Source organism: Heterodontus francisci, chromosome 37 (assembly GCF_036365525.1).
Source record: "Heterodontus francisci isolate sHetFra1 chromosome 37, sHetFra1.hap1, whole genome shotgun sequence".
Lineage (NCBI taxonomy): Eukaryota > Metazoa > Chordata > Chondrichthyes > Heterodontiformes > Heterodontidae > Heterodontus > Heterodontus francisci.
In genome coordinates, this window is record NC_090407.1 from 11239435 (window position 1) to 11264279 (window position 24845).

The following is a 24845-nucleotide window of genomic DNA, read 5'->3' on the forward strand; positions in this document are numbered from 1 at the left end:
GTCCTTTGCCTATCACCTCCCCACAGTAGTTTGATTATAATCAGAAGCTGCTCAAAAGTGGGATGATTGTCTATGTATCCTACCATGCTGTGCAGTCCATACACGTTGATATGCTAATATTGCCTTTATTTAAAATAAAATCAGAAAATGCTGGAAATACTCAGCAGGTCACTTAACTCCGTTTCTGTCTCCACAGATGCTCACGTTTAAGATCAATGACCTTTCATCAGAACTTCTTTTCAATTTTGCCTGTGAAAGTGCTTCCCAAAGCACCCAATCTCAGTGAATTTGTTTGGAAATGTACAAGGCCATACAGACCAAGAATCTTGCAGATTTGATGTCCAGCTTCCGCTGAGTTAACTGATCTCATCTTGGACAGGTAGTGGGGGGTGGGGTGCAAAATTGAGCCTTGTTGCACCTGAATGAGTCAGGGCTTCTGCTGTTGTTTGCTACCCAGTGCCCCCTTCTGGAAATGTGTAACTCTGGATGTTGGGCAAAAACAGATACAATTTTGTTGTGATGCCCATCCCCTACAGTTGAATAGCCTGCCAATATTCAGTGCCAAGGCTCACACTTGTGTAATGGTCACTCCATTACAGAAGACGACGGACATCTTAGAACCGTATACCAGCAAGGACATGCTCAAAAGAGGAGGGAAAAAAATTGGCAAATTCCGGTTATTCTTTGTAATCTCCCTCATCTTTTTGTAATCACGCAGCGATGGAACAAAACAAGTCCAGTTAAGCACCTGCCGTCAGTTATGAAAAGAATGCGTGGTACATGAGCCTTTTCTTTGCATCGTTAGAGTATGGGTAGCAAGTTAATATTCTGTTGATTTATACTTTTGCTGCTGAATAAAAATGTAGCAAATGTTGACAACAATGTATTTTGTGCATTAATTATCATCAAAATTGCATCTGTGCTATTGTGAAAAATTATCATAAACTATAATCCTTGTAGGGCTTTTCATCTGTAATAATTGCCCAGATGAATACAATTTTTAAAATATAAAACGCATTGATTGTTAACTCCACACTAATTAAATGGTTGATAAAGGCCTACTTAGGATATTGCTTCGGTGTGCTGTATATTGAACTTTGTTAACTGCTGTGTGCTTAGCCTCTTTTGTACTCCACTGAACCTTTTTCTAGTGAGATAAGAACCAGTTTATTTCAAGGGGACACACCTTTGTTTTACCAGTATGATAATTAATGTGCCTGAAGTTTAGTTAGTGTTCTATTAGATCAACCTGGCTTTCATATAGAAACTACAGTGTCAGGTAGATTAAAGTCTTAAGACACTGTAGCAGCCATTTTGCACCAGAGAGCGCAAAGTGGCCAAGCCCAATACTGCAAACAACTGCATAGGCATAGCGTTTGTGATGTAATAATGAAAGTTAACTTTCTTAGATAAAAGATCAAATTTCCTAGTGTTCCTGTTTCATTTGAACTGTCTGAACTCGACATTATGAAAGATTACTGAAAGCACAAAATTATGGTGTTTGTAGGGAACTTACGAATATTTCTTACTTAACAATCTTAGATGAATAGGCTTTTAGAAAGAAGGAAGAAAGAAAAAGACTTTTGCAGTATGTAGAATACAAGAAGCTGAAAATTCTGTAATTTGTAAATTCTTCAATGACCGATGTGTCCCCTTTGTAACACTTGTTAATTATTTTTTAAATGTGCAGTGCTAAAAACACGGTGATATGAATCAAATAAAAAAAATCACATCATTTAACTAACCTAAATATTATGAAAATAAATTCATTGTGTTTGGTATTTGATGCATCTTACATGCTATCAGTACCATCTTAAGACATTCTGGAACTAATTATTCTTCTAGGACAAGTTAAAGTTGTTTTTACAATTGTAGATATCTTGAGTTAGAAGTTTATTTAAAAAAAAATTTTTTTTTTTTTTGTTTCTAAAATGCTTTTGGGTTTTTTTAGTATGTGAACGAGAACCTTTATCTGTAGAATGGTTTTTAAAAAACTTAAATTGTATAAAATGTTAACATTCATAGTATAAAATACTTGTAAATTTCCTCTGCCTGTTTTCGTGTTTTTCTGGTAACGTAGGCAGAGAGTCTGGAATTTCTACTATTGAGAGCCATTCTCACGAAATCCGTGCGAGCATCACGCAAATGAGATTCTTTTTTGACCTATCATTGTGCTGGGAGACACACCTGTCAACGGCCAAAGGCAAAGCAGATTGGTCTGAAGTAAAGAATGCACCTGCGCAGGGGAGGGGTGGGAGCTGCATGTAAGTAGAAACTCTCTCGACGTCCCCTGCCTCTTTGCTGTTTCACCTCATCCGAGCAGTATCACTTTGATTGCCTCCGAGTTTCTGCATGTGAAGTTGGAGGGCAGAGAGTAGCTTTTGTTAAATTTATTTTTGAATCATTTTGAAGTAGTGGCATCTTGGTTTCTCTCTTTATTAGCTTATTAAGTTGATGAGAATTCATCTGTGAAGTTCTTCCCAATCAACAAGTGGAGCCATCAGACAACAAAGAAAATCATCCTTGCTGCAACGTGAAAGCCATGACTTGTGAAAGTTTTCAGTTTTTGAAGCATTTGTGGAGTGAAAGGTTAAAGTGCTTGCAGGCACATTCTGTTTGTTTCACCGTGTTGCTGACCTTGTCGTGCAGGTATATTGGTTAAAATAGGAGGATGGTTGTGAAGCAGAAATAAGAATACTCGTAGAATAAATAGCCTCTTATTCTTAGCTTGGTAAGCTGTTCGGCCGTGTTGAGCATTATTGGTAACCATAAGGAAATAATGTTAGTGGTGTCAAACTCTTGTCAGAATCTGTTAGATGGAAAAGGCTGACACATGAATTGAAACGTGCCTCTTTCAACCAGTTTAACCAGTTGGGACAGGTAAAGACAGCATGGAGAAACCTGAGGATGGGGAGTTGAAAGTAAAGCCTCGTTCATCTAACCTTTGAAGTCAGCAGCTTCGGGAATGGTCGCCTTTCTGAAGTTGCAAATACTTAAAATGTTCTTCAAAGGAGGTTCGGACAACTTTTTTATCCATTCATATTGTTTTTATGTGGGAAGATAGAAAATATAAGAAAAGGAAAGCTACAGTACTGAACGTGTGGGTTAGAGTATATTCAAAGATTGTTCTAGTGAAGGTCTTTTATTTAAATTGGAACTTTCAGCTAATTTTCAAACATAATTTTAGGAGCATCATTGTTATTTTTGAGAAGTATTTAATATTTAGTAATTTGCCAACAAGTTAAAAACATATTTTCAAGTCTGTTCTGCTTTTGTCCTGTCCTATAGGTTCTCTGGAGGGCCTTCACTGTGGCCTTACAGAAAGCTTGGCTTGTTGTTACTTGTTTAGTATGAGATATAGTTCTAAAGTCTCCAGACAAAAGAATACTACCGTTTCTGTTTACCTTGGTAAGCTATGCAGTACCTTAGACTAGACACAATATGGAGCTCAAAGGTGCAATTTCTTTGTTCAACTTCATGGTTGGGAAGAGCATTTTAGTTCTCCCGATGCAAACATTCTCTTGGTTTCTTTATCTAGTTATCCCGAAGAGCTCAACTAAGATGTGTTTACTCAGCGGGGCAATGTGTGTTGTAAACATAGGGCATATTGTCACAACTTTAGTTCTGTGAGTTTAAACAAAAATCTGAATCCTTTGATTTATTAGGTGGATAAAAGTAAGAAACATTTACTTCCACATTACCCTAACGAAGATTTTAATAATGTTTCAGGCAAGTAGAGGTGTTTGTAGAAATTATATTGTCTGAATCTTTGCCAGACATAGTTTAAAAAATATATATAGAATGATTTGATATTTTATTTTAATGAGTCTAAACATATATTTTTACCCAATGTTGATAGATTACCAATTTGAACTGTTGCTTCAGCTATATTCAGCTGTAATTTATTTTAATTTGATTTGCCATTTCCCATATTAACACAAAATAGCACTTTTTGTTAAGTTAAGCTATTTACATTTTTATTTTCATGTCTATTTGTAAAAAATTAGTTCCTAGTACAATCAACTGATAATTCAAAGTTGTTCTTTTAAACACTTAAAAAAAGAATTATCCAGTTAATAGAATTAAGCAACATAAATCTCAGCCAAGTGGTGCTGAAAACTGAATTATCAGATCGTTTGAATTAGATTAAATTAAGATTAGACTGAAATGCTTCAAAAATCACAACCTTTGAAAAGTTTTCTAAAATCCTGAGCAAGCTATGTTGCTGCTGAAATTCGGTAGTTAAAAGTGTTCTGTTTAGGCACATAATTTTCAAAAAATGGATCAGTTGTCGACACTTGATCGTGATGCATTTGCGTGAGTGCTTACTATGTTGTAAATCAATAAAATAACTTAGCTTGGTCCATTTTGCTCTAAAGTTAAATGAATACGTGCAGATCTAGTCCAGTATTACTCGATAACTGTGCACTAAATGTATAGTTAGTGTAAGAAACAGATTATCTATATTTTAGGAAGCTACAATTTGGTTACCATCCCTTCCTCCCCAAAAGATTAGGGGTGCTGCTCGTCTGCACTTGCCGAGGATAAAACAACTTTATTCTTATTTATCTAAATTAGAGTTTTTAAAAAAGTAAAGAAAACTGAAGTGGAAAAAGATAGCGACTAAAGTAAGGCATAAAGTAGAGGTGTTGGATATAAGGCAGAAGAAGCCAATTTGTGTGTCTTTTGTCATGTCTTAGCGATATATTGAAATATAGCGAGACCAGTAATTTAGTGCCTTCGATTTATAGCTTTCGTTTTATGTTTTGCTTGTTGGGAAAAAATATTGCAAGTTAAACAAACACAGCGTTCTTTTCATTAGATTCTATCACTATTCGTCTCCAGCACTGGGGGGGGGGGGGGGGTGGTGCGTGGGGAGAGGGTTGTTTAATAATGGAACCAAATAGCACTAGAGTTAAATTGCAGGTTAATTTTCAGTTGAACAATTTAAATACATTTGTTAGAAAAAGTTTGATTAATGATAGCATTATTGTTTAATTAAAAATTACCCCGTCAGGTTATGATAGATTTTTATTTCTACAAAGATATTTTCAGTAATTTTGTTCGATTTTTGTAGACGCTCAAAGATTTTTGAACTTCTCTGGTGGAGCCTGGTCAATTCATTATTTGCATGAAGTATAATTTGATTGACTTATTAAGATTGCACATTAGGTATTGGTAGACATGTAAATTCTTTCCCTGTAATTTTTTGTTTGGTTGTTAATGCATGTGATATGTCAGCAGCTCAATGTCTACAGACCCAAAGTAACAGTGCAACTTATTCAGTTGGGGCAAAAAGAAAACAGGCCTTTTTTTGTCCCCATGGACTCCAGGTAACGCTCTGGAGATTGAGCATTAGATAAGGTGTAGTGTTACATCTGCCTTGTCCATTACACAATCGCTAACCATTGATTAAGGTTCAGTCACAGTTAACTAACAGGTCAGTCTCTTCACATCAAAATTGCATTCCACAGTGACGCTGGCGATCTTTACTCATGGTGGTAAGATCACTTAAAACCTAGAATTTAGTACTACCTAGACATTCTTGACTTTATTTGAACCTTATCCAGGCGTTGGCTGAAAGGGGTGGGGAAAGCAAAGGTAATACCAGTGGCTAATTGCTAGTATTAAACAGAGGAGGAGTTGGGGTATGCTTCTTGTTTTCTACATGTCTTATTCATTGTTTCCTTTCTTTCCAAGGCCTGCACATTGGTAATAATGCTGATGATTAACTAAATGAAGGCTGTAGCCTGGCAACCATTAGGTGGGTTTTATATTTCAAGGGTTCAAAATGACCAGAGAAGCCACATTATTCACGAGTCGGGGAAACTGAGACTTTTTTCTTTACACTCTTTGTATTGCCTTTCACAACGGTAAGATTACAGGTGTTTTCTCCTTCCCACGCAAACTTTCTCTGCTTCTGCTTTCATGGCACCTTTTCTGCTATTTTTTCCCCATGCCTGAAAAATGTCCTTTGGTATCTGTGCACAAGGCTTTGTTTCCTTTATGCTATTTGCATTTGATATACCAAAATTTATTACATTCAAAGTAATTATTTGTAGAGAGAACATCTTTTCGGGAACAGTGAGTTATGTTTCTGAATAAGTTCTCTTCAAAAAGTTTCTTTTACAGACAAGTTGAGTTTAAGTTTTTATACATTTTTCCTTTTCTACTTTGAAAACTACAGAAAATGGGTGAATAATAACAGGGCAGTGGGTTCAGCTAACAAACTCTTGTCTTAGTGTTTCTTTGTGTAATCTGTATTTCTGAATTATCACTAGTAAAGCTGCAAGTGTTCGTTGCTAAATGGTTGATAAGTATGTTTAAATTTTCACTGTTTAAGAATTGAACGAGGCTTGAAGATTTTTGATGCTGCTAATAAAACTTCTTTTGTTTTTCATTCTCTTTTCCCCAAATCATTTTGCTTTTAAAGACTCTATCCTATATAAATTGATGAATCATGCTAGTGTTTTTGTGTAGTTCAAGGGTTAATGCAAATGGGAGGTACCCTTTGCCCTTTTATAGAACTAGGATTACAATCAACTGCCAAGTACAGAAAGTTCCGGCATGAAATATTCTCTACCACAATTGAGTTAGTCAAGCTAATCATGGCTTCCAAAACTGAAACTTTACTGTTTTTAAAATCTAGACAAAGTCACTTGTAAAATAGATTGTAAAAATTATTTTGTTTTGCTTTGTAACATTATTTTCAACTAAAATATTGATCTTTTTAGCTGAAGAAATTAATGCTGTAGCTAACACAACAAAATTGTGCAACAGTGTATCCTTTACCCTCTAATTCTTGTATAATATGAACCCAGGCCATTGCTTGTATAAAATGTACAGTAAATACCTTGGAAACAGCATGTATTTTGATTGACATAGTGGAAAAACTGCATTCTTAGCCTTACTGAACAAATATTAGGAACATCGAGTTACAGTCAGTAGATGTACAGTAATGGAGGTGTCATTGAGCGACCTTCCCAAAGTAAAGGGTGTGTCGGAGGAGGTTATTGGATTAATTTCTTTATCTGTAAGGAAATTAAATTGTTAGTTAGAATAACACTTTTGGGAGTGCCAAAATGAAATATTTGTCTTTAATGGTGTATAAGGAAGTGCTTGTTGGGGGGGGTTGGGGTGGGGGGGGGGTGGTTGGTGGAGAAGACTTTCTTTGCTACTTGCTTACTTTAATTTGTGTTTTTTAATGGCAAATGAAAACTTACTTGCTAGAAGTTGTATTCCCACTCCTCACTTCCATTTTCAGCATTCTGACTTTTTGAGCCACGGACAAAATGTTTCTTGTTCACCTTTTCAAAAGCACAGACATGTGGATGTTTGAAATGATCTAGTAATAGAACTGCTGTAATTTCCTCCTTTAAAAAAAAATAGAACCAAGAATGAGTCCCCCATGTTTCCAGAGATAATTGAATTTATTTTTGAGCAAAGCTGTGAAGAAAATAGGTACAGAAATTGTGAACCGTTAATATAACATAATATTTATTGCAAAGTGAATTTTGCTTTGAAGGCTTTGAACTACAGCCATGTATGTTACTTACTTACTTGTCCTTTACTGAATAAAACCTTGCCAAAGTCCGGCCTTTAAGCATAAGCTGTTGTGATCACAAATGTTAGTCCAGCTAGTAGTGACTGGATAAATGAGGGATCAGGCAGTATAAACTTAACCTAGTTTATTAGTTCTGAGCACTTTGGTGGGTAATGACGACTAACCACTTGATGTGTGTGGGTGTGTAATTTTTTTTATTTAATATAAAATTTTAACAATTTTGTTGCAATTCATGTATTTGCAAAATTTTTATATTGGCAGTATGACAGGAATTAGGACTTTTTTTTAATGAAAATGTCATATTCCATTTTAATCATGGAAATTATTTTTTCTTACTGAAAAAAATACATGGGATGTTTTCACAATTCAACACAAACTTACTTGTATAACTTTTTTTGAAACAGTAGTTAAAGTTACATTTACCAAATATGCCCATAGGGCATGTATTCCAACTGTTGAGGCAAGTTTTATTGTAGAATGAACTACCTTTTTCTGGTCATGTTATTTCAAGATGACGTGTTTGTGTTGCTGCACCTTTAGTTTAAGCTTGGCCAAGTGATAATATGTTGAAGCCTGTTGTCTTGTATTTATTGCTAGGTATCACAATTAAATAGGTAATTTTAGCTATTCCTCTATCAGTGGATTTTTATTAACATGAACATTGTCTTTTAAAGTAACCAGATAAAAAAAAATGTAGAGACAAGTACGTGTCTAAGTAGCAAATATATTTACATGCCTTTTTTTTATGTAAAACTCGAGAGTTACAAGTTAGTCAGAATAATGGGCATCATTGAAGAGTATATATATACATATATACAATATTCACAATGTAAATGGTCAGAATGTATTTTTTTAATTATTTGAATTTTCATTTTTTCAACATTTATTTTATAAGACAGGTAAAATTTCTACATGAATTAAAGGCTGCAGCCAAACTAGAACCTTCAGTTGTCTTTTAGGAAAAATTGTACATTTTTGTAATCTCGATTGAAAGCATTTTATTTACTTTCAGATCCTGGTTGTCATTGCTATTTTTCCTCTGAATTTGAAACTGTTTGCTAAAGTCATGATACCTGGTTCAGAAATGAATAAAATTGCTCTTGGTGACACTGTCAAAAAAAATTGCCCCTCCTGAAGGATTACAACAATTTTGTGTTAATTTATTGATAAATTATTATTTTGTTCAGTTAGTACGTGCCAAGACAACAAATAGCAATTATTAACTAATAAAAGGAACAAAATAAAACATAAATCTTAAATTAAAAAATGAAAATGCTGCAAATGCATAGCTGGCCTGTCAGGATTTGTAAACAGAATAGATATTTCTCTGAGACTGAAAAATTAAAAGTAAGTTGCAATTCTAACTAGGTAGAATTACATGGTTGTTTGCATGTTATCTTCTATGAAAATACTTTAAATTTTATTTTACGTGAAATACTTTATTGTTAGAGGTTGTACAAGTCAGAACCGGTAATGCTACCATTTCCTGTCTGGTTATGGTGTTGTAGAGAAAGGTAGTTATTAGTATTGTAGTATTCAGGACACTGGAGGCCATTTTGCTTTTTCATACATAGCTGCAATACAAAATGGTGGGATTAGCTCATGGCTCGAGCAAGCATGAAAGTAATTAGACAGCAGATGGAGTCATTTTGTAGTCAGTTTGTCTTTACATTTCAAGTTTAAAAAAAGCTCGTGACAAGAATGGCTTTGTAGGTTTCTGTGGGTGGAAGCAGATAGTAGTATTATATTTCATTCCAGGTTTTGTTCTCGCCTTTTGTGAGTAACGTTGCTTTCATTTTGAACAGAAAACTGGTGATGTCACTTCTTTACATATTATGTAAATGTCTGCCTACATGATTCATATGCAGCTTCATAGAAAGCCAAAACTCGTGCTTTAAATTAGTTTTAGATGCACAGTTTTCACATTGTAGACACAAGGCTGCAAGTCATCATTATAGATAATCCTGATTTAATTCATAAGGCTACTAAATAGAGGCCCTGATTTTTGCTTATTTTGTGATGACCAAGGAGGTATTGTAGTAACCTTTATTTCTGAAGGTTGCATCGTCTACCAGAATTGTATATTATCAAGTTAAATTGATAATACTAGCTTTAAAAACTCCTTCAAGCTACCAGGTCAATAATGAAATTCAAAATATTAACACTTCCATGTTTCAAATTGGAAGACTTTTTTTGTTATGATGATTAGCAACTAAATGATACTGCTCTGTAACTGTATGCTAAGAGTTGCATAGTATTGGCCATTTTCCCTTTTGTATAAATGTGTTTGATGCATTGAACAGTATGAAAACACACTAATATCTCAATTTTGCCTTTTTGAATTTGTATGATTTATAGTGAGGAATTGTTGAACTCCACAGTGCAGGGGCGGTGTGGAAGCCTTTAGGTGGGAAGTTCCCTTTATTTGATTTGTGCTCTGATACAGACCATGTGTTCATGGTCAATGTAGTGTTCCTTGTAAATGGGTACTTCTACAAATTGGATTCTCATTAATTAGCATGAACTGTATTGTGACAGAATACATGAATTATTCCCTGACGACTCATTCACTTGTTTAATTTTACTGGGTGCAGTGGATAAGGACAGCTCCATCTGCTTACTTAATGGGTGGTTGAATGACTAGTAAAATTACACCTACCATTCCTGGAACTGACACAGCAATGAAGGCTTTTCAATCAAAATGTAAACTTTTGTGAAATAGCAGCTGCATGCAAAATGAAAAACAATATTCCATATACACTGAATATAGAAACAAGTTGAGAAAGGAAGCATCAAAATACAAATGAGGAGCAGGTCTATTTTCACAAATTATATTAAATCCGAATTTACTGGATATTAGTAGAACTTTTTGGATGTGCTACATAATTGAAACAAGGTAGTTTTATGCATTTTTGACAGCCTGGGATAGAATGTAATTTGACAGTGGACTTTGGTAGAAATGGGAGATGATAGGGTGCATTCTTACTTACTGACGAGTTACTACCAATTAGCTCTGTCAATGACCATTGGGAAAACGACATTGAAAGACTTTTGGGGAGGTATTGTCATCTTACTGGGCAGCATTGGATGTAACTGGTATTCTAATACTGCCTGGTAATGATGATGATGGCTTTCTGATTTCATCGGAGAAGAATTCAATGCAAAGAGAAGAATGAAAATCTCTGGTTTACAGGCTTGAGCAGTACAGGATATTTACGGAGCAACCTAGAAGCTGGTTATGTATGATGGGAGCTATGATCATTTATTCTTCATTCTTCGTGTGACCATTTTTTTGTGAGGGCCAGGCTGTATTTTTGTTTCATATCTTTCCATCCCCTCTGTAATATACATTCATTTTTAGCAGTACTTTCTTGGGATCCCATTTGCCAGAGTTGCAGCTAGTGGCGCTGTAAACAATGGATTCATTGACAAGAAGGAATTCCAAGCCAATAGGAGGAGAAAATGCTGGGAAGTAGTTGGATACATAGGGTAGGGTAAACGTTAGTAAGTTCATCCCCAAAATAGAGAACACTTAATTGTGCCTTTTGGTACTGGTTTCGAGCATGGTACTACAGTACCAGAAAACTAGCTTTTCTGTGCCAACCGAAGCAAACCAATTGATAAACTAATGGATGATGGTTTTATTTTGTTACATTACACTAGAAAGGGGAAATGGCTCACATTTTTCCAGTTGCATGTAGTTTGTACATTCTCCAACATAATCTTCATCTATCATTCTCCAGCATTTCAAATTTATAAAGTCCATTTCTGATTTGTCATTAACGTGGAATATCCAATGATTTTTATGGTGATTATGGTTTAGGTTCAGACTGTTAGCTTTAGATTTTTAGCAGCAAAAGAAATAAATTGATGTTAGGAATGCTGAGAAAGTATAATCTTTAAGATGTATTTGAAAAGATATAATCGAAGGAGCTAGGAAAGAAAGCTGGTTTATATCCTAGAAAAACTGAGGTGAAGGGCCAAGGCAGAAATAATTAGGTAACAATGAGATAAATATAAAAGTAGTGGTTAGGTGTCAGCAAGATGAGTTTTTAGAAACCTATGGAGAAAGATAAGACTGAGCGAGATTAGGAGTTGCAGTTGTGAACATGAGAGAATGAGTGCCACTAAAAATGGTGCCATGGGTCATGATTTCAACGGATGTAAAATCATTAAATTAGAACACAAGGCAAAATCACTGGACTGAGATCACATCTTTTGTATTCCACGTAATATGTGGTTGCTATATATGACTTATTTTGCTTGGGCTCCCTTGTGCTTGCTCGATCATTTGTGCTTTCTCTCTCTCTCTCTGTCTTTTCTCCCCCCAACCCCCCTTTCTTGAGAGAGACAGATCTCTATTACACATACATATACACATGCTTCAGACAATACAAAAGTTCTATTTTTGCTCTGAAATTCGAATTATTCAGTTGTTTGTATTAAGGAGTGCAAATAATATAGAAAGATAGGAATTTGGTGCTTGTTTGAAAAAAATTGAGTTTGCAGATAATTGGAATTAAAAAGAGTCGACTGTAGAGAGATACAATGCCCAAATATGTTACAATGGCTTCTCTGTTTTTAACCACTTTATAGGAGTGCAGGTAAAATCTTAGGGTATGATTATTAGAATCGACTTGCCTAGATTAGAAATTTTGTGTTATAACCTTGGAAAGATGCAGTTGGCTGCAAAAGCTTAAGAACAATTATATATTTTGAGTACTGGGGCAAAGAATCCACTGCTTACTTGTTGGTCTGTTAGTTAAACTGAAAATGTAGACTCTGAACAGTAATTGTAACAATTCTAAGTATTGGTACAGAGGGGTGCCATTATGCTGGCTTGTAATGCAGTTTCTTTTTTTTATAAAATATATTTTACCTTTTTGTATTGTGCTCCAAGGGAATGGAAAAGTTGTAACACATTAAAACTTTCAAAGTTTTTCAAAAGTAAGTTAATCGAATCTGCTAAGGGCCATAAGTAATCTGCAACACATGCTCACTAGTTTACCCTGGTGGCATATTACTAAAGATCTGGCATTATTAGATGGGCTGGTGAAGCGATTAAAGCTCCAACATCCTGTTTGTTGGTACAAATCTAGTCAGCCATTTGACAAAACTTTTGAAGTTCTAAAGACCATAATCTGAACTCTAACTATAACAGTTATTTCTATTCTGGTCAAGAAGCCACCATCTGCCAAAAGCTTAAATAAATCAACCATCAGAAAGAGGTTTGCAGTTTGCAATCTTTTTGAACAATTAAAGGCAGTACATTTACTTTATTTTTGTCTTTTTTTTCCCTCTACCTCCCAAAAACCCGGTTTTGTGGGTGCCTGACACCCTTTGGTACCTTTTGTAGCTCGCTCAAGCGACCATTTTCATATCTGTGGTTATGGATAGGATGCTTGGCTGTTTGGTACTTCACAGCTATCCAACGTCCTCTATATTGTAGCATCGAGTTCAAAGCTATGCTAATTTTGTGCTTCATGGCCCAAAGATATTGAGGACAGTTGTAATACCTGTACTGCCATCTTGGTCAAGATCACAACACAAGGATGAAACCTAAGGCCCTCCTAGTATGTATAGCTCAGGACCACATTGACCCATTGGGAAAGCTTAGTTTTAATAAATTCAATAGTAATTTTACAATAGGAATTATCTGTGTTTAAATTATGAAGATGTTTCAAAATTGGTGTAATCACATCTACCTCCTATAATTTGCAATGAACAGTGTCGTACAAAAAGATAATTTTAATGAAAGCACTTTTAAAAATGCAACGAAAACAAAGGAACGTAATGCATGTAGTTTATAAGTTCTCTAACATAGTCCTATTCTGTTGTCTTCCAGTATTTCGAATTTGGTTATCATAGTTTGGGTATGTAGTTAGCACTGGATTGAAAATTGCAATGTTTCCTTTCAATTACAGGCACTGAAATGCTTTCTTCTAGTTCGGGTCAGATTCTGGTCCTCTGTGGGCATCTTACTAGACAGTGCTGGATTGCACTGCTAGGTTCTAACACTGTCTGGTAACGATGTTTAAAGAGTGCGCCACAGTCAGCGGCCACTGGATACATTATACGCACTGTTAGTGACAGATTCCTTGAACGCAAGCTTAACTTACTGACCTGCTGCAACACTGAATAGTTTGTGCCAGAAGTCACATTGTGTACAGTAATTAAGCGGGGTGTAGACAAGAGGTTCCCAGAGACAAATGTGTTAGAATTTAAAATGTTTTTGAACAACATTTGTAAATTAACACAAGGTGTTGCACTTGCTTCTCTGCATGGATGTTTTGCAAATGTAGCTTTAAAAAATATGTTCCCTGTCACTTTTTATTATATTTCAATATCTTGAAGTGGTACCAAGGGGGTTGGAATCTGGAAAATGTAATAGTGTTCTAGTACTTCTTTCTGTCAACTCAAACCTATCTGGGAATGCATGTTCCCAGTTCTGTACAGGCTGTCGGTAGGCTCACTCTCAATGGTAGAATGCTGAATGCTGGGACGTCGGGAGGGCAGTCCCATGGCAAGGAGGACTGCCTAGAAGGTTCCTCCCATTACAATCGTACCTCTCATTAGTTGATCACGGAGAGGAATTGATGGTAGTTGTGAATTGGTCTACCAGCCCAGACCATTTTCCCTCAGTTGTAGGAGGGTAAGTAGTGGTAAGTAGATTTCATGTGAAAAGCAAAATGTTTGCTAGATCCCTATTTTTTAAAAAAAAAGATAGAACCTTTTTCTAAAATGTTATTTATATTTTGTCCTTTTTAAAGTCTCATCTACCTTTTCTCACTCTTGTTTAATGTACTGTTTTCTGGCTCAGAGATAACGCAGTTACCCTCCTCTCACATCTCAGCTTCTGACCTCATGTTCATGCCATCACCAAGACTGCCTATTTCCACCTCCATAACATCACCCCACTTCGCCCCTGTCTCAGCTCATCTGTTGCTGAAACCCTCATTCATGCCTTCGTTAGCACTAGACTTGACTATTCCAATGCACTTTAGGCTGGTCTCCCACATTCTACTCTTCGTAAACTTGCGGTCATCCAAAACTCTGAAGCACAATTGAAAACATACATTTTTTCATAAAAACTATTGAAAAGATATTACTTTGTAAAATTCTTGATCACTGTTTCCTGCATTGAATGACCAAATAAGACACTGATTTGTTACACCAGAAAAGAATATGAAAAGTGATAATATGTGCTCAATCCTACAGTATGATTGATTGTTGGTTGATGCAGCCATTGTTAGTTAATTCTTAGCTGAATCCTTAACTGAATCAGTTCAAGGGATTGTTGCCTCAAGATGAACAAAGGAGGCTTTAGATGGGTGAAGGTGATTAATATTTGAAATGATTGCCCATAAAGTGCAGCTTAATACCAGGTAATGAAAAAATTAGTGTTATTACTTTCTTCTACAATAAATCTGCCATGAGAAGATTGGAGACCCAATTCATCATTGGACCGTTCTAAAATTCCATTTAGCTGTGAACTTTGTACAGTACAAAACCTGAAAGTAACTTTGCAAGATGCAATCATGTTTTACACTGATGTAAAGTGTCCTATGACTTTCCTTGTTATTTTTGAAAGCTAAAGGCCAAATTGGAGAAGCTTGATCCTTTAATTCATCAGAAACACCATGACCGTAGGAGCTTAAATCGCATAGTTGACATTTTCTTATCTTAATCCTTTATATGTGTAGGGATCATGAAAAACACTAACGTTAGCACTAGACTCCTGCCTTTGCCACCTTATGCTGTTCTCTGTGGATGACATCAATAATCTGCATAAAAGTGAAAGAGTAACCTGCATTCATATAGTGCTACTCACAAACTAGCATCCCCAAGCACTTTACACAGAGGGAGAAATAAATACAAAGCAGGAAGTAAGAAATCTTGGGAGGGGAAGAGAAACCAAGGCATGATTCAGGGTAATTTTCTTTATGGCGACAGGTAGAGAAAGAGAAAGGCAAATTAATTTTGGCAGAGAATTCAAAAGTGCAAAGACAAAGTGAATAGCTTTCTGACCATTGAGTACAGGAAGTGGAAGTGAGCATTGGTCCAGAGTTGTTTTTCCCCCATCATGTGAAAATCTTTAATTTTTCTTTGAAGTGGTGGCCTCTATTCTAATTGGCATGGTAACTTTCAACCATCTCAAAATTGTGATTTAAAACTACGAATAAGATGTTACTTCCATTCTATTATGTTGAATTCTTGAAGGAAAGAAAATTTCAGGGCCACAGGGCAAGAGCAGGGGAGTGATACCAATTGGATTGCTGTTTCAAAGAGCTGGCACAGACATGATGGGCCAAACAGCCTCCTTCTGTGCTGTGATTCTGTGATTTCAAATACAGTGATTTCTGTTTAAATTTTACACAGAGCGAGGTCAAGCAATGGAGAAATATCAAATTATTTAAGAGGTCACATTCAGTCCCTCAGACTGCAAGACTGCTTCTAAAAGCAGCATTTAAATGTTAAATCTGAAGACAACTATTCAGCAGTACCAAACTGTGCTCTCTTGGGGCTGGATTTTTCTGCAGGTGTCGGGGACCCCATGTCGAAACCATATGCAGGTCTCGAACCTGCACTTGGAGTCAAGACACTGCCCAGGCAACTTTACGTGAAGTAGACTCCTAATTTGGCTGCCTCTGCATTCGCTGTCCAATTAAGATGGCGGGCAGGTTCTCCAGGTGGGAGATTTAATCAGAGGGTCGACAGCACTGGCTGGCTGGCAGACCCACCTGGAGAGGTGGGCACTGCTAAGGCAGAAAGGCGAGCACAAGGGCGCCTCGAAATGGATGCGCTCTTGGAAGCCTGCTGAAAATTTAAAATTGAAGAAGGTCCATAGTTGTTAGGGCCATTAGCATGGAGGGAAATCCCTCCACAGGATTGGTTTTGGCTGCAGCTGTCGCCTTTTCATACTTGTGGCTCATTCATTGGGCCTGCGAAAGGAGGCACCGATAGCCCTCCGGCCTGCTGCTGGGAGACCGCTCTCAAGTTGCTGCTCAGTGGGGTCCTGGTCTGCTGCAGGGAAAATGGCAGCAGCTTCTGAAATGGGTCCCTAATTGGCTTCCGCCTCCATCGAGTGGGTTGCCGATTCCCATGGCACCCCACCCTGGGAGATTTGCCCCGGAGGCTGGACATCGTCGGGGAGCAGTCCTGATGCGCAATTATCTGAATTTCCCCATTTTCACCCTCCCCCTCCGCATCTGTGGCAAAATTCAGCCCTCTGTATTTAAATTCCCAGCCCTTCCTTTATGGCACACACTGTTCATTCTCTAAGACTTGCTGCTGTGCCTCTGCTTAAACTGCCTAAAGATCAAGAAGTTCTTTCCGGCCTCCATTTCTCTGCTCCCACCCAAAAAGCAAGCTTCCTACCTCCCCCGACCAAAACTTGAGGTGGTAATATTATAGATGAAAAGTTAGATGACGTGACTTAATTGAAAGTCCAAATATGCAGCAGTTGGGGAAAACAAGTGGCTTTCACACACACTGGCTAAGAACCTACCAACATTTAGAGAATAACCTCTTGTGTTAAGTAGAGGAGGGCTACTAGTACTCGTGGAAACAGATCCAGTATTTCAGGAAAGGAGGAGAGTAAAGTAAAGAAACTTCAGGTGGAGCAGTGGATATCTTATTTATTAAATTTCATATATGATTGTTTAGGGTGCATAAAACTGAAAAAGACCTGTGAACTAATCAAAAAATTATTCTCTCTCAAATTCGTATTGTTTTATATAATAGTAAACCACATAATCGTTTGGCTGGATTAGGATTTTATCGTAAACACTTTCATGCTGGCCACTTAAAAATAATTCTGTTGCTGTAACCTAATAGGCTAATCTTTAATGTGACAATACATCAGTTAATCAGTTGAATTTAATCCATTGATATGTGTCATTCACTATCAAATTAAATGATTGTACCCTTACCAAGCGTTGTTGTCCATTTCAGGAGTGTGTTTAGGTGGATAGTGTCCTCTGAGTGTAGTAGATACTCGGAGAGTTAGAAAGAAAAAAATGCAGATGCTTAAAATCTGAAGTAAAACAGTAAATGCTGGATAAGAGAAATAGTCAGTTAATGTTTCAGATGTACACATTTTGTCAGGCTGGAAACTGGAGTATAAACAAGTAAGTCCCTTTGTATTAACAGTTCAGAGGAAAATTCTTTCTTGTGCTAAACCTAGTGGATTTATTTGTTGGTTTTACCATGATGAGATTGTACCCCACCCTCATTTGGAGCAGAATACCTATGTTGATAGAGTACTAAGCAAACTAGTGACAAAAGACACGAGAGATTCAAGAAGCACATGGAATCCCCATTTGTGGCATTACTGTAAAGCTCCATTATTAGCGCTCCATTATCCAGTTATCTGCCTTTCATGGTATTTTATTCCAGGTGGGATTTATTGTGGCTAACATCACAGTATATGTTAATCGAGGCTATATCAAGTGTCACAGGCTGGACGGCTTCATCATTTCCCAGAATGCCTGTGCTTATCTGTGTTTGGTTACTGGGTGCAGGTATTGCGTGAGAAGTGCCTAATCCGTTGTTTAATATTAACTGAGCATGCAAACAAAACACGCAGAACTCTTGCCAGTCTCTGCTGCTAGTCTGGCATGCAGTGTAATGCTGATATTGAACCCAAAAATGGAAAAAAAAAAGAAACTGGCCTTAGCCGATCACGTAGGTTTCCCAATAAAATGAAATCTGTGATCCATTGGGGGTGAGCTGTTAAAATGTCTTTGATTTTTACCAGTGCGCAACATGCAGAGGGATGTAACTCTTTGGGTATGGAATCATCTCCAACAATTCACTTTCTGTAGTTGCTGGTACACTTTCTTACCACTTCAGTATTATTAATTCATTAATACACTACACTAACGTAATAGCCAATAATGAATTTGTGGATGAAAAGCCTTTCTTAAAAATGAATTAAATGTAATTGTATTTAAAGTACAGCAAAACAAAATTGGTCTCCTGATTAGAATTTTAGATGTTTTTGTAGTAATTATTACCATCCATTGAAGATGAACAAATATTATACAATAGATATAATTGCTTTGTCCAACTTCAGTATATAGATATTTCTATTACAATACTTAATATGTAGAAAAATTATAATGCCAATAGGAGTATACTAACAAAGTTGGTAGACCATGGAATATCCTGTACTAAAGTCAGTTTCTAGGTGGCATTTACTTACAAAGGTCTGTCTGCTAGTTGCCCACTTAACCAGCGACTACAGATGTCATGTGCGATGGGGAGACCTAATTACGGGAAAGGAGAAAAACTACTCTTAAAAATAAATTAAAAGGAAATCTTACCCCCACCAAAAAAGGTTCCCTGAATGAATGATGAGAAAGCTCCTACATTACAGCAATGAGCACACTTCAAAAAGTATATAATTGGCTGTAAAGTGCTTTGGGGATAACCTGAGGTAATGAATGGTGCTGTATAAGTGCAAGTCTTTTCCCCCCAATCTTTTACAACATTTACTGATACTTTAATTTTAAAGTGTGGTTTGCAATAAGCTTGTCCAATGAAGCTGTGAAGTAAACCTGGATAATATTGTTTGCACACACAATAGGAATTAGTTTAAAATGAACTTCTTTTATTTTGCCTACTCATTGTATCCATGCATTAAGGCAAAAACCTAGAACTGTGCTGGTACAGTGCACTTAATTAGTATGTATCTTTTATTAACTGCAGATGAACAATTCAGTATTGGTTCAAATGGAGTTTCTGCCAGTTCCTTGGCTAGTTGAATAAAAGATGCTCATAGTACACTGATGGTAATCTCCTTCTAAATTATTATGTGTAGTACAGAGTTATTGCATCTTTTAACAAACTTCGTCCAAAAGAGAGGGTGTTGCGAAGAAAATGTTTAGGATGTATAGTGTGGATTTCTTTTTTTTGCCTTCATTTCCTCAAAAATAGCCTCTGAGAATGTAACATCTATTGTGATCACAATTCCTGTATAAATCAGCGGTCAAAGGTTACTGATTGCCCAGCTGACTGCATGTTGATTGATGTCTTACCAGGCAAGGTTAGATATAACTATTTAAGTCTAATACTGTCTGGTAATGCCGTTGATCTCATGTCACAAGTTCTTCACCTTGTGGGAGGAGTTCCAGCCAAACCTAGCTATCAGTGCCATTTCTGTAGGCGAGGCCTGTCCAGGGGTTGAGCTTGGGCTGTGTACTGCTGTTTGGGCGTGTCTCTGAAGCCCATTCAAGTGCATCAGTTCAAAGTGCAACTTTAATGTGTCTGGCCTGTTAATGTCTAACAGCATTATTCAGCAGAAAAAGGGCATGCATGGAGAAGAACTTGTACTACTGCTTTTCATAACTTATGCCAAACTGCCTTGTAAAATAACTCAGGCTATTGATTAACATTTTACCCACCTGCACCAGACAAAGATACATATCAACGGGATAGTTTCTCGTCTCGCACTGTTGAAATTTTCTTCTACATATTTAGATGATGCAATGCATAAGTCCTGTTCACCTTTGAGTTTAATCTGATGGACTATTAAATGGAAAATATGGATAAATTTATTATTCAATAATACATAATTCAGTTTTTAATGATGAGCACATCCTATGGGAAAAGATCAAAGTGTACATTACCACTGAAGTCTGAGAATTGCATGTAAACTTGAAAAATATTTTCTGTCTTTGTGCTGAGCATGTACTACAACCATTTCTTTAAATTTCCCTAAGTTACAAATCAATGTAGATTTTAGTAGTAGCTGGTTTCTCTCTGACCATGTGTTTGTGAATTTTCATTTTTCTGTTAGCAATTATAGTGTGATAATAGTGCTTCAGGTTATTGCATTATTCAAAGGCATTATTTTACCATTTGATTTTGGTGCATATGTTCAGAAATGAGCTGTGCATTCTGTTTGACTATACCAAGTCTTAAAAAGGGTTTCCATCTTTTGCCACATCCAAATCCGGGCAAGGTGTGGGGCTTCGGAGGGATGGGAAGAGTGGATTAAAAGGTCTTTATCTTAACTCCCAAAAATGGGTGGGTTGGCGTTGCATTAGAGGTTAAAACGCAAAAAATCTGGAACAGGAACCAAACCCGCCAACTTCCGGTGTTGACAGAGGCGGGACAAGGGTCAGGTGGCCAACCCGCTCACAGGAAGCGGTTGGTTATTTAAGTATTTTAATGAGGCTATGTGTCTTCATTTTAACAGTCATTCTATTTTTAACCACAGGTGGCTGGGTTCCCAGGCCTCGGGAAACTCTGCAGTTTAAGAAGGTGGGTGGGGCTGAATCCATGAGGTAAGTGCCTTTAGAGCACTCTGTGGATCTGCAGGGGTGCTTCCTCCAGGTATCATAAGCTTTCCAGTAAGTGCCCCCTGCTCCCCTTCCCCATGATCTGAACCCTCCCCCGCAACAATCTCTCGCGCCCTCTAAATATATCTACCTGTTCTCGTAGGCTTCGGCCCTGTGAAACAGGCTTCCTCCCTGAAAAGTCTCCAGCCTGTGACTGGCCACTGGTTATACTTGTTTTTCTGCTTCAGCCTTTTCCTGCCAGTTCCATGAGGGGTCCCGGGGAGCCCTTGTCACAGGAGCCCTTGGAGCAGGCTTCCAGCTACCCCTTCAAGAACTTCTGGTGCAGGTCCACATGGCCTGCATCCAAGCTTGCCAGCTGGACATGCTGGCCATGTGTGTGTATGTCCCCGTCCGTGTAGCGGAGCCTGGTCCCCAATCGCCTTGGCCAGCCCTACCATTGGACAAAGACCTTGCTTGGTTCGGACCGTGTGGTAGTCGGTGTGCAACGGCCACCCCATGTTAAAAGAACCCACGTACAGGCATCTTCCACCCCCTCAAAATGAACTTCAGAATCTGGAATATCAGGATTGGACTATTCAGTCATGTAAGGACCCACAACCCTGGAGTGGAGGAAAGTCATCCATATAAATAATATGGCTACAAGAGCAGGTCAAAGACTAGGAATCCTGTAGCGAGTAACTCACCTCCTGACTCCTCAAAGCCTGTCCACCATCTATAAAGCACAAGTTAGGAGTGTGCTGGAATACTCTCCACTTGCCTGGTTGAGTGCAGCTCCAATAACACTCAAGAAGCTCCAGGACAAAGCAGCCCACTTGATTGGTACCCCATCCACAAACATTCACTCCCTCTACCACCAATGCACAGTGGCAGCAGTGTGTACCATCTACAAGATGCACTGCAGCAACGCACCATTGCTCCTTATACAGCACCTTACAAACCTGTGACCTCTACCAGCTAGAAGGACAAGGGCAGCAGTTGCATGGGAACACCACCACCTGCAAGTTCCCCTCCAAGTCACACACGATCCTGACTTGGAACTGTATCGCTGTTCCTTCACTGTTGCTGGGTCAAAATGCTGGAACTCCCTTCCTAACAGCACTGTGGGTGAACCTACTCCACATGGACTGCAGTGGTTCAAGAAGACAGCTCACCACCACCTTCTCGAGGGCAATTAGAGATGGGCAATAAATACTGTCCTAGCCAGTGACGCCCACATCCCTTGAATGAATTTAAAAAAAATTGTGGTCCTGAAAATGAGACTACATGCATTAAAAGCAATTTTTTAGGTGTTGCCTGGGTTATGGCCTGGATTTTGTGATCGGCGGTGAAGTTACGGTGTTCACTGCTGACTGCGAAGAATGCAGCCCGCAAAGACCTAGCGATCTCTGTGGCATGGATTTCACTTTTCCTGATGTTAATTTGAATCCAGTGCCAAGCCAAGGGGATCTCCAGGCATCCAGCAGCAATGATGTCATCAAGCAGGGTTAGCAGGCAAACACATTGAAGAATTCTCAGAGGTAGCAAACCAGGATATAAAATGCACTGGTTATCCTCCACTTATAAATTTTACAGAGAACAAAGTAACAATTGGAGCATACACATTTTAGAAGCTGATATATCATTTAAAATGTTTTAAAATTATATTAAAACTCTCATATTTTATGATAATGGGCACATTTGAATTACACAATTATAAAATTAGTTGTCCAGGACCAGAGAGGTTCTTCAGCAGCAGTTATGACTCCGTACACCATTAAAATCCGAGTTACACATGATTAACAAGGGCATAACTTTTTCGGGCATTTTTAACAGTGATATTACAACATAACAGGGAAAGTCCTCATCAGTTCAGTGATTTCTAACTGTCATCTATGGGGACTTCTAACAGCACACTCTATGGAGAAGCTTGGAATCACTGACAGCAACATCTGGATTTCCACGTTTAACTGCACACGTGCAGACTGCAGGAGTTACTGTCAGTTTTAGGTGAAGTAATGATGGCAAACGTTGACCGTTTCACTGTCATTACTACTGCAAAATCTGAGCCCATATATCTTTGTAATTGGACAGCTCACTGGAAAAACCGGCAGTCTGGCCAAATGCCAGCCGGGTCACAGCCCTGACCTTAAATGTCTCATTTCATTTGGCTGCTAGCAAGATTCAGCTAAAATGATTGTGGCTGAAACTGCAGTGATTGAATTTAGCAGCAGAATAGCACTTGCTGCAAACCAAGAGTTACAAATTCTTCTGTTTATATCAAACAATTTCTATGTGCCATCTAAATTATCTTGCTGCACGTGACCTTTTCTTCAGATAGTGCGTCTATAACTGGAGAAATGGGGAGAGAGGACTGACATTCACCTCTTGAACAGAACAAATGAACTTGTAATTATATGGCTCCTTTGATGTCCTCCGGGTATCTCAATGCACTTCCCAGCCAGTGAATTACCTTTGAAGTGCAGTCACTGTTATTTTGTAGGTAAACAAGGCAGCTAATTTGTGCAGGGCAAGGTCCCACATATGGCAATGAGATAGATAACCAGATAATTTGTTTTTAGACGTGTTGATTTGAGGGATAAAATGGTAGCCAGGACACCAGGAAAATTCCATGGCTGCGCTTCAAATAATGCCTTCGGATCTTTTAACGTTTCATCTGACAGACAGCACTTCTGGCAATCTTCATGATTTTAAAGTAGCAGTGGAAAGGACTAATGAGTTATTTGTTGTTTAATAATCCAGCAATTCTGAGTTCATCAAATAACTGCCAAATAAAAGCTTTTTTTCTCAAAGGTCATTTCATCATAAATATGTGCAGCATTGCACACTTAATAGTCAAGTAGAAATATTTATGTCCTAGTCCAGGTTAAACCTGGCATTACTGAGCTTAATAAAGGGGAATATTTTGTAGTATCACAGCAGTGATAGAACTGAATGGTACATATGCAGCACTTTGCTGGCAAATTGGGATTTCGTCAGTTGTAGTTCAGCCACTTTCCACAAAATGTGCACACTCCACATCTTGAAAAACACCTTTTTTTTGCATTTAAACTGGCTCCCTAATTAGGTGTTTCAACAGTGTTAAAGAATCAAGATTTCAGGTCTGTTGTGAGTGACGTATTTTCTTTCAATACCACAAACTAAATGACAATCTTGGGTATTAAAGCCATACGTTTCTGCAATTTTGTTAACTTAGTTATAATTTAAAATGGGCATTTGATCTAAAAAAAAAAGGCTAGTCCAAGATTTTTGGAGCTATATATGGAATAGGGAATTAGAATCTTGAGTGGCAGACTGGCACCTATATGTCCTATTGTGCTTTGCAGCTGAGAGGCAGGACTCAGGATTGTGCCTATGCTGAGTCCCTAACTTTCAGCCAGGTCTTCACAAGAAATGGATGGGGAAGTTGGAGGGCATGTCAGCCCCGACCACCTTTGCACCGCTTCCAATAGTTAAGCTAAAAGAGCCCTGGGAAAGGCCTATCTGTATATCCTTGGATGAGGGAACAGGAGACTATAGAGGATGAGGAAATGGAGGCCATGTAGCTGAATTTTGATAAGGTGCAACTATTTGAATTCTAGGTACCACTTTAAAATAAATTGGGTAAGAAGGAACAAAAAACATAGTTTTCGAATGAAAACAAATTACATTTACAAGGATGGGCATCAGCTAGTCTTGAAATTATTACTGGAACTGGTACTTCTAATGAAAGGTGGTAATGGCCTTGATCCTTGTTACAAATCTGCCTATATCTGAATAGTTGCATAAAGACACTCTGCTTCAGAGGTACTCAAGGTGAAAGTTTGAATCCAGTTCCTATAAACTTAAGATATGCGGAAATTCCATGATTTATAAAATATCTGAAGAAACCATACACCATCTTGCATATAATTTATAGTTAATTCATTAATTACTTAGCTAGAAATGAATGGGCCACAAATTAATTTTGGAACATGTTAAATGCCTGCTTTTGTACA

At 37.7% G+C, this 24845-nt stretch overlaps 1 protein-coding gene and 1 long non-coding RNA gene across 42 annotated transcripts in view; one reads left to right on the top strand and one right to left on the bottom strand.

The window, feature by feature from the left end:
- Positions 1-24845, top strand: part of LOC137352058 (protein polyglycylase TTLL10-like) — a 367140-nt gene that overhangs the window by 150198 nt on the left and 192097 nt on the right. For 14 of the 41 annotated variants that reach the window (XM_068017081.1, XM_068017100.1, XM_068017080.1 and 11 more), the window contains 3 exons: positions 197-776; positions 2081-2264; positions 2443-3014. The exons of 13 other annotated variants lie outside the window; for them this stretch is intronic. Coding sequence is in view for 1 of the 28 variants with exons in the window: in XM_068017075.1 (XP_067873176.1) it covers positions 5496-5501 (6 nt within the window). In the remaining 27 variants the exon portion in view is untranslated. 14 more of the 41 variants (XM_068017078.1, XM_068017085.1, XM_068017104.1 and 11 more) reach the window with 9 other exon arrangements.
- Positions 6114-7654, bottom strand: LOC137352063 (uncharacterized). The gene is made up of 3 exons (XR_010969629.1): positions 7557-7654; positions 7224-7373; positions 6114-7031 (listed from the first exon to the last, which is right to left on the bottom strand). It is a non-coding gene; the product is annotated as an uncharacterized lncRNA (long non-coding RNA).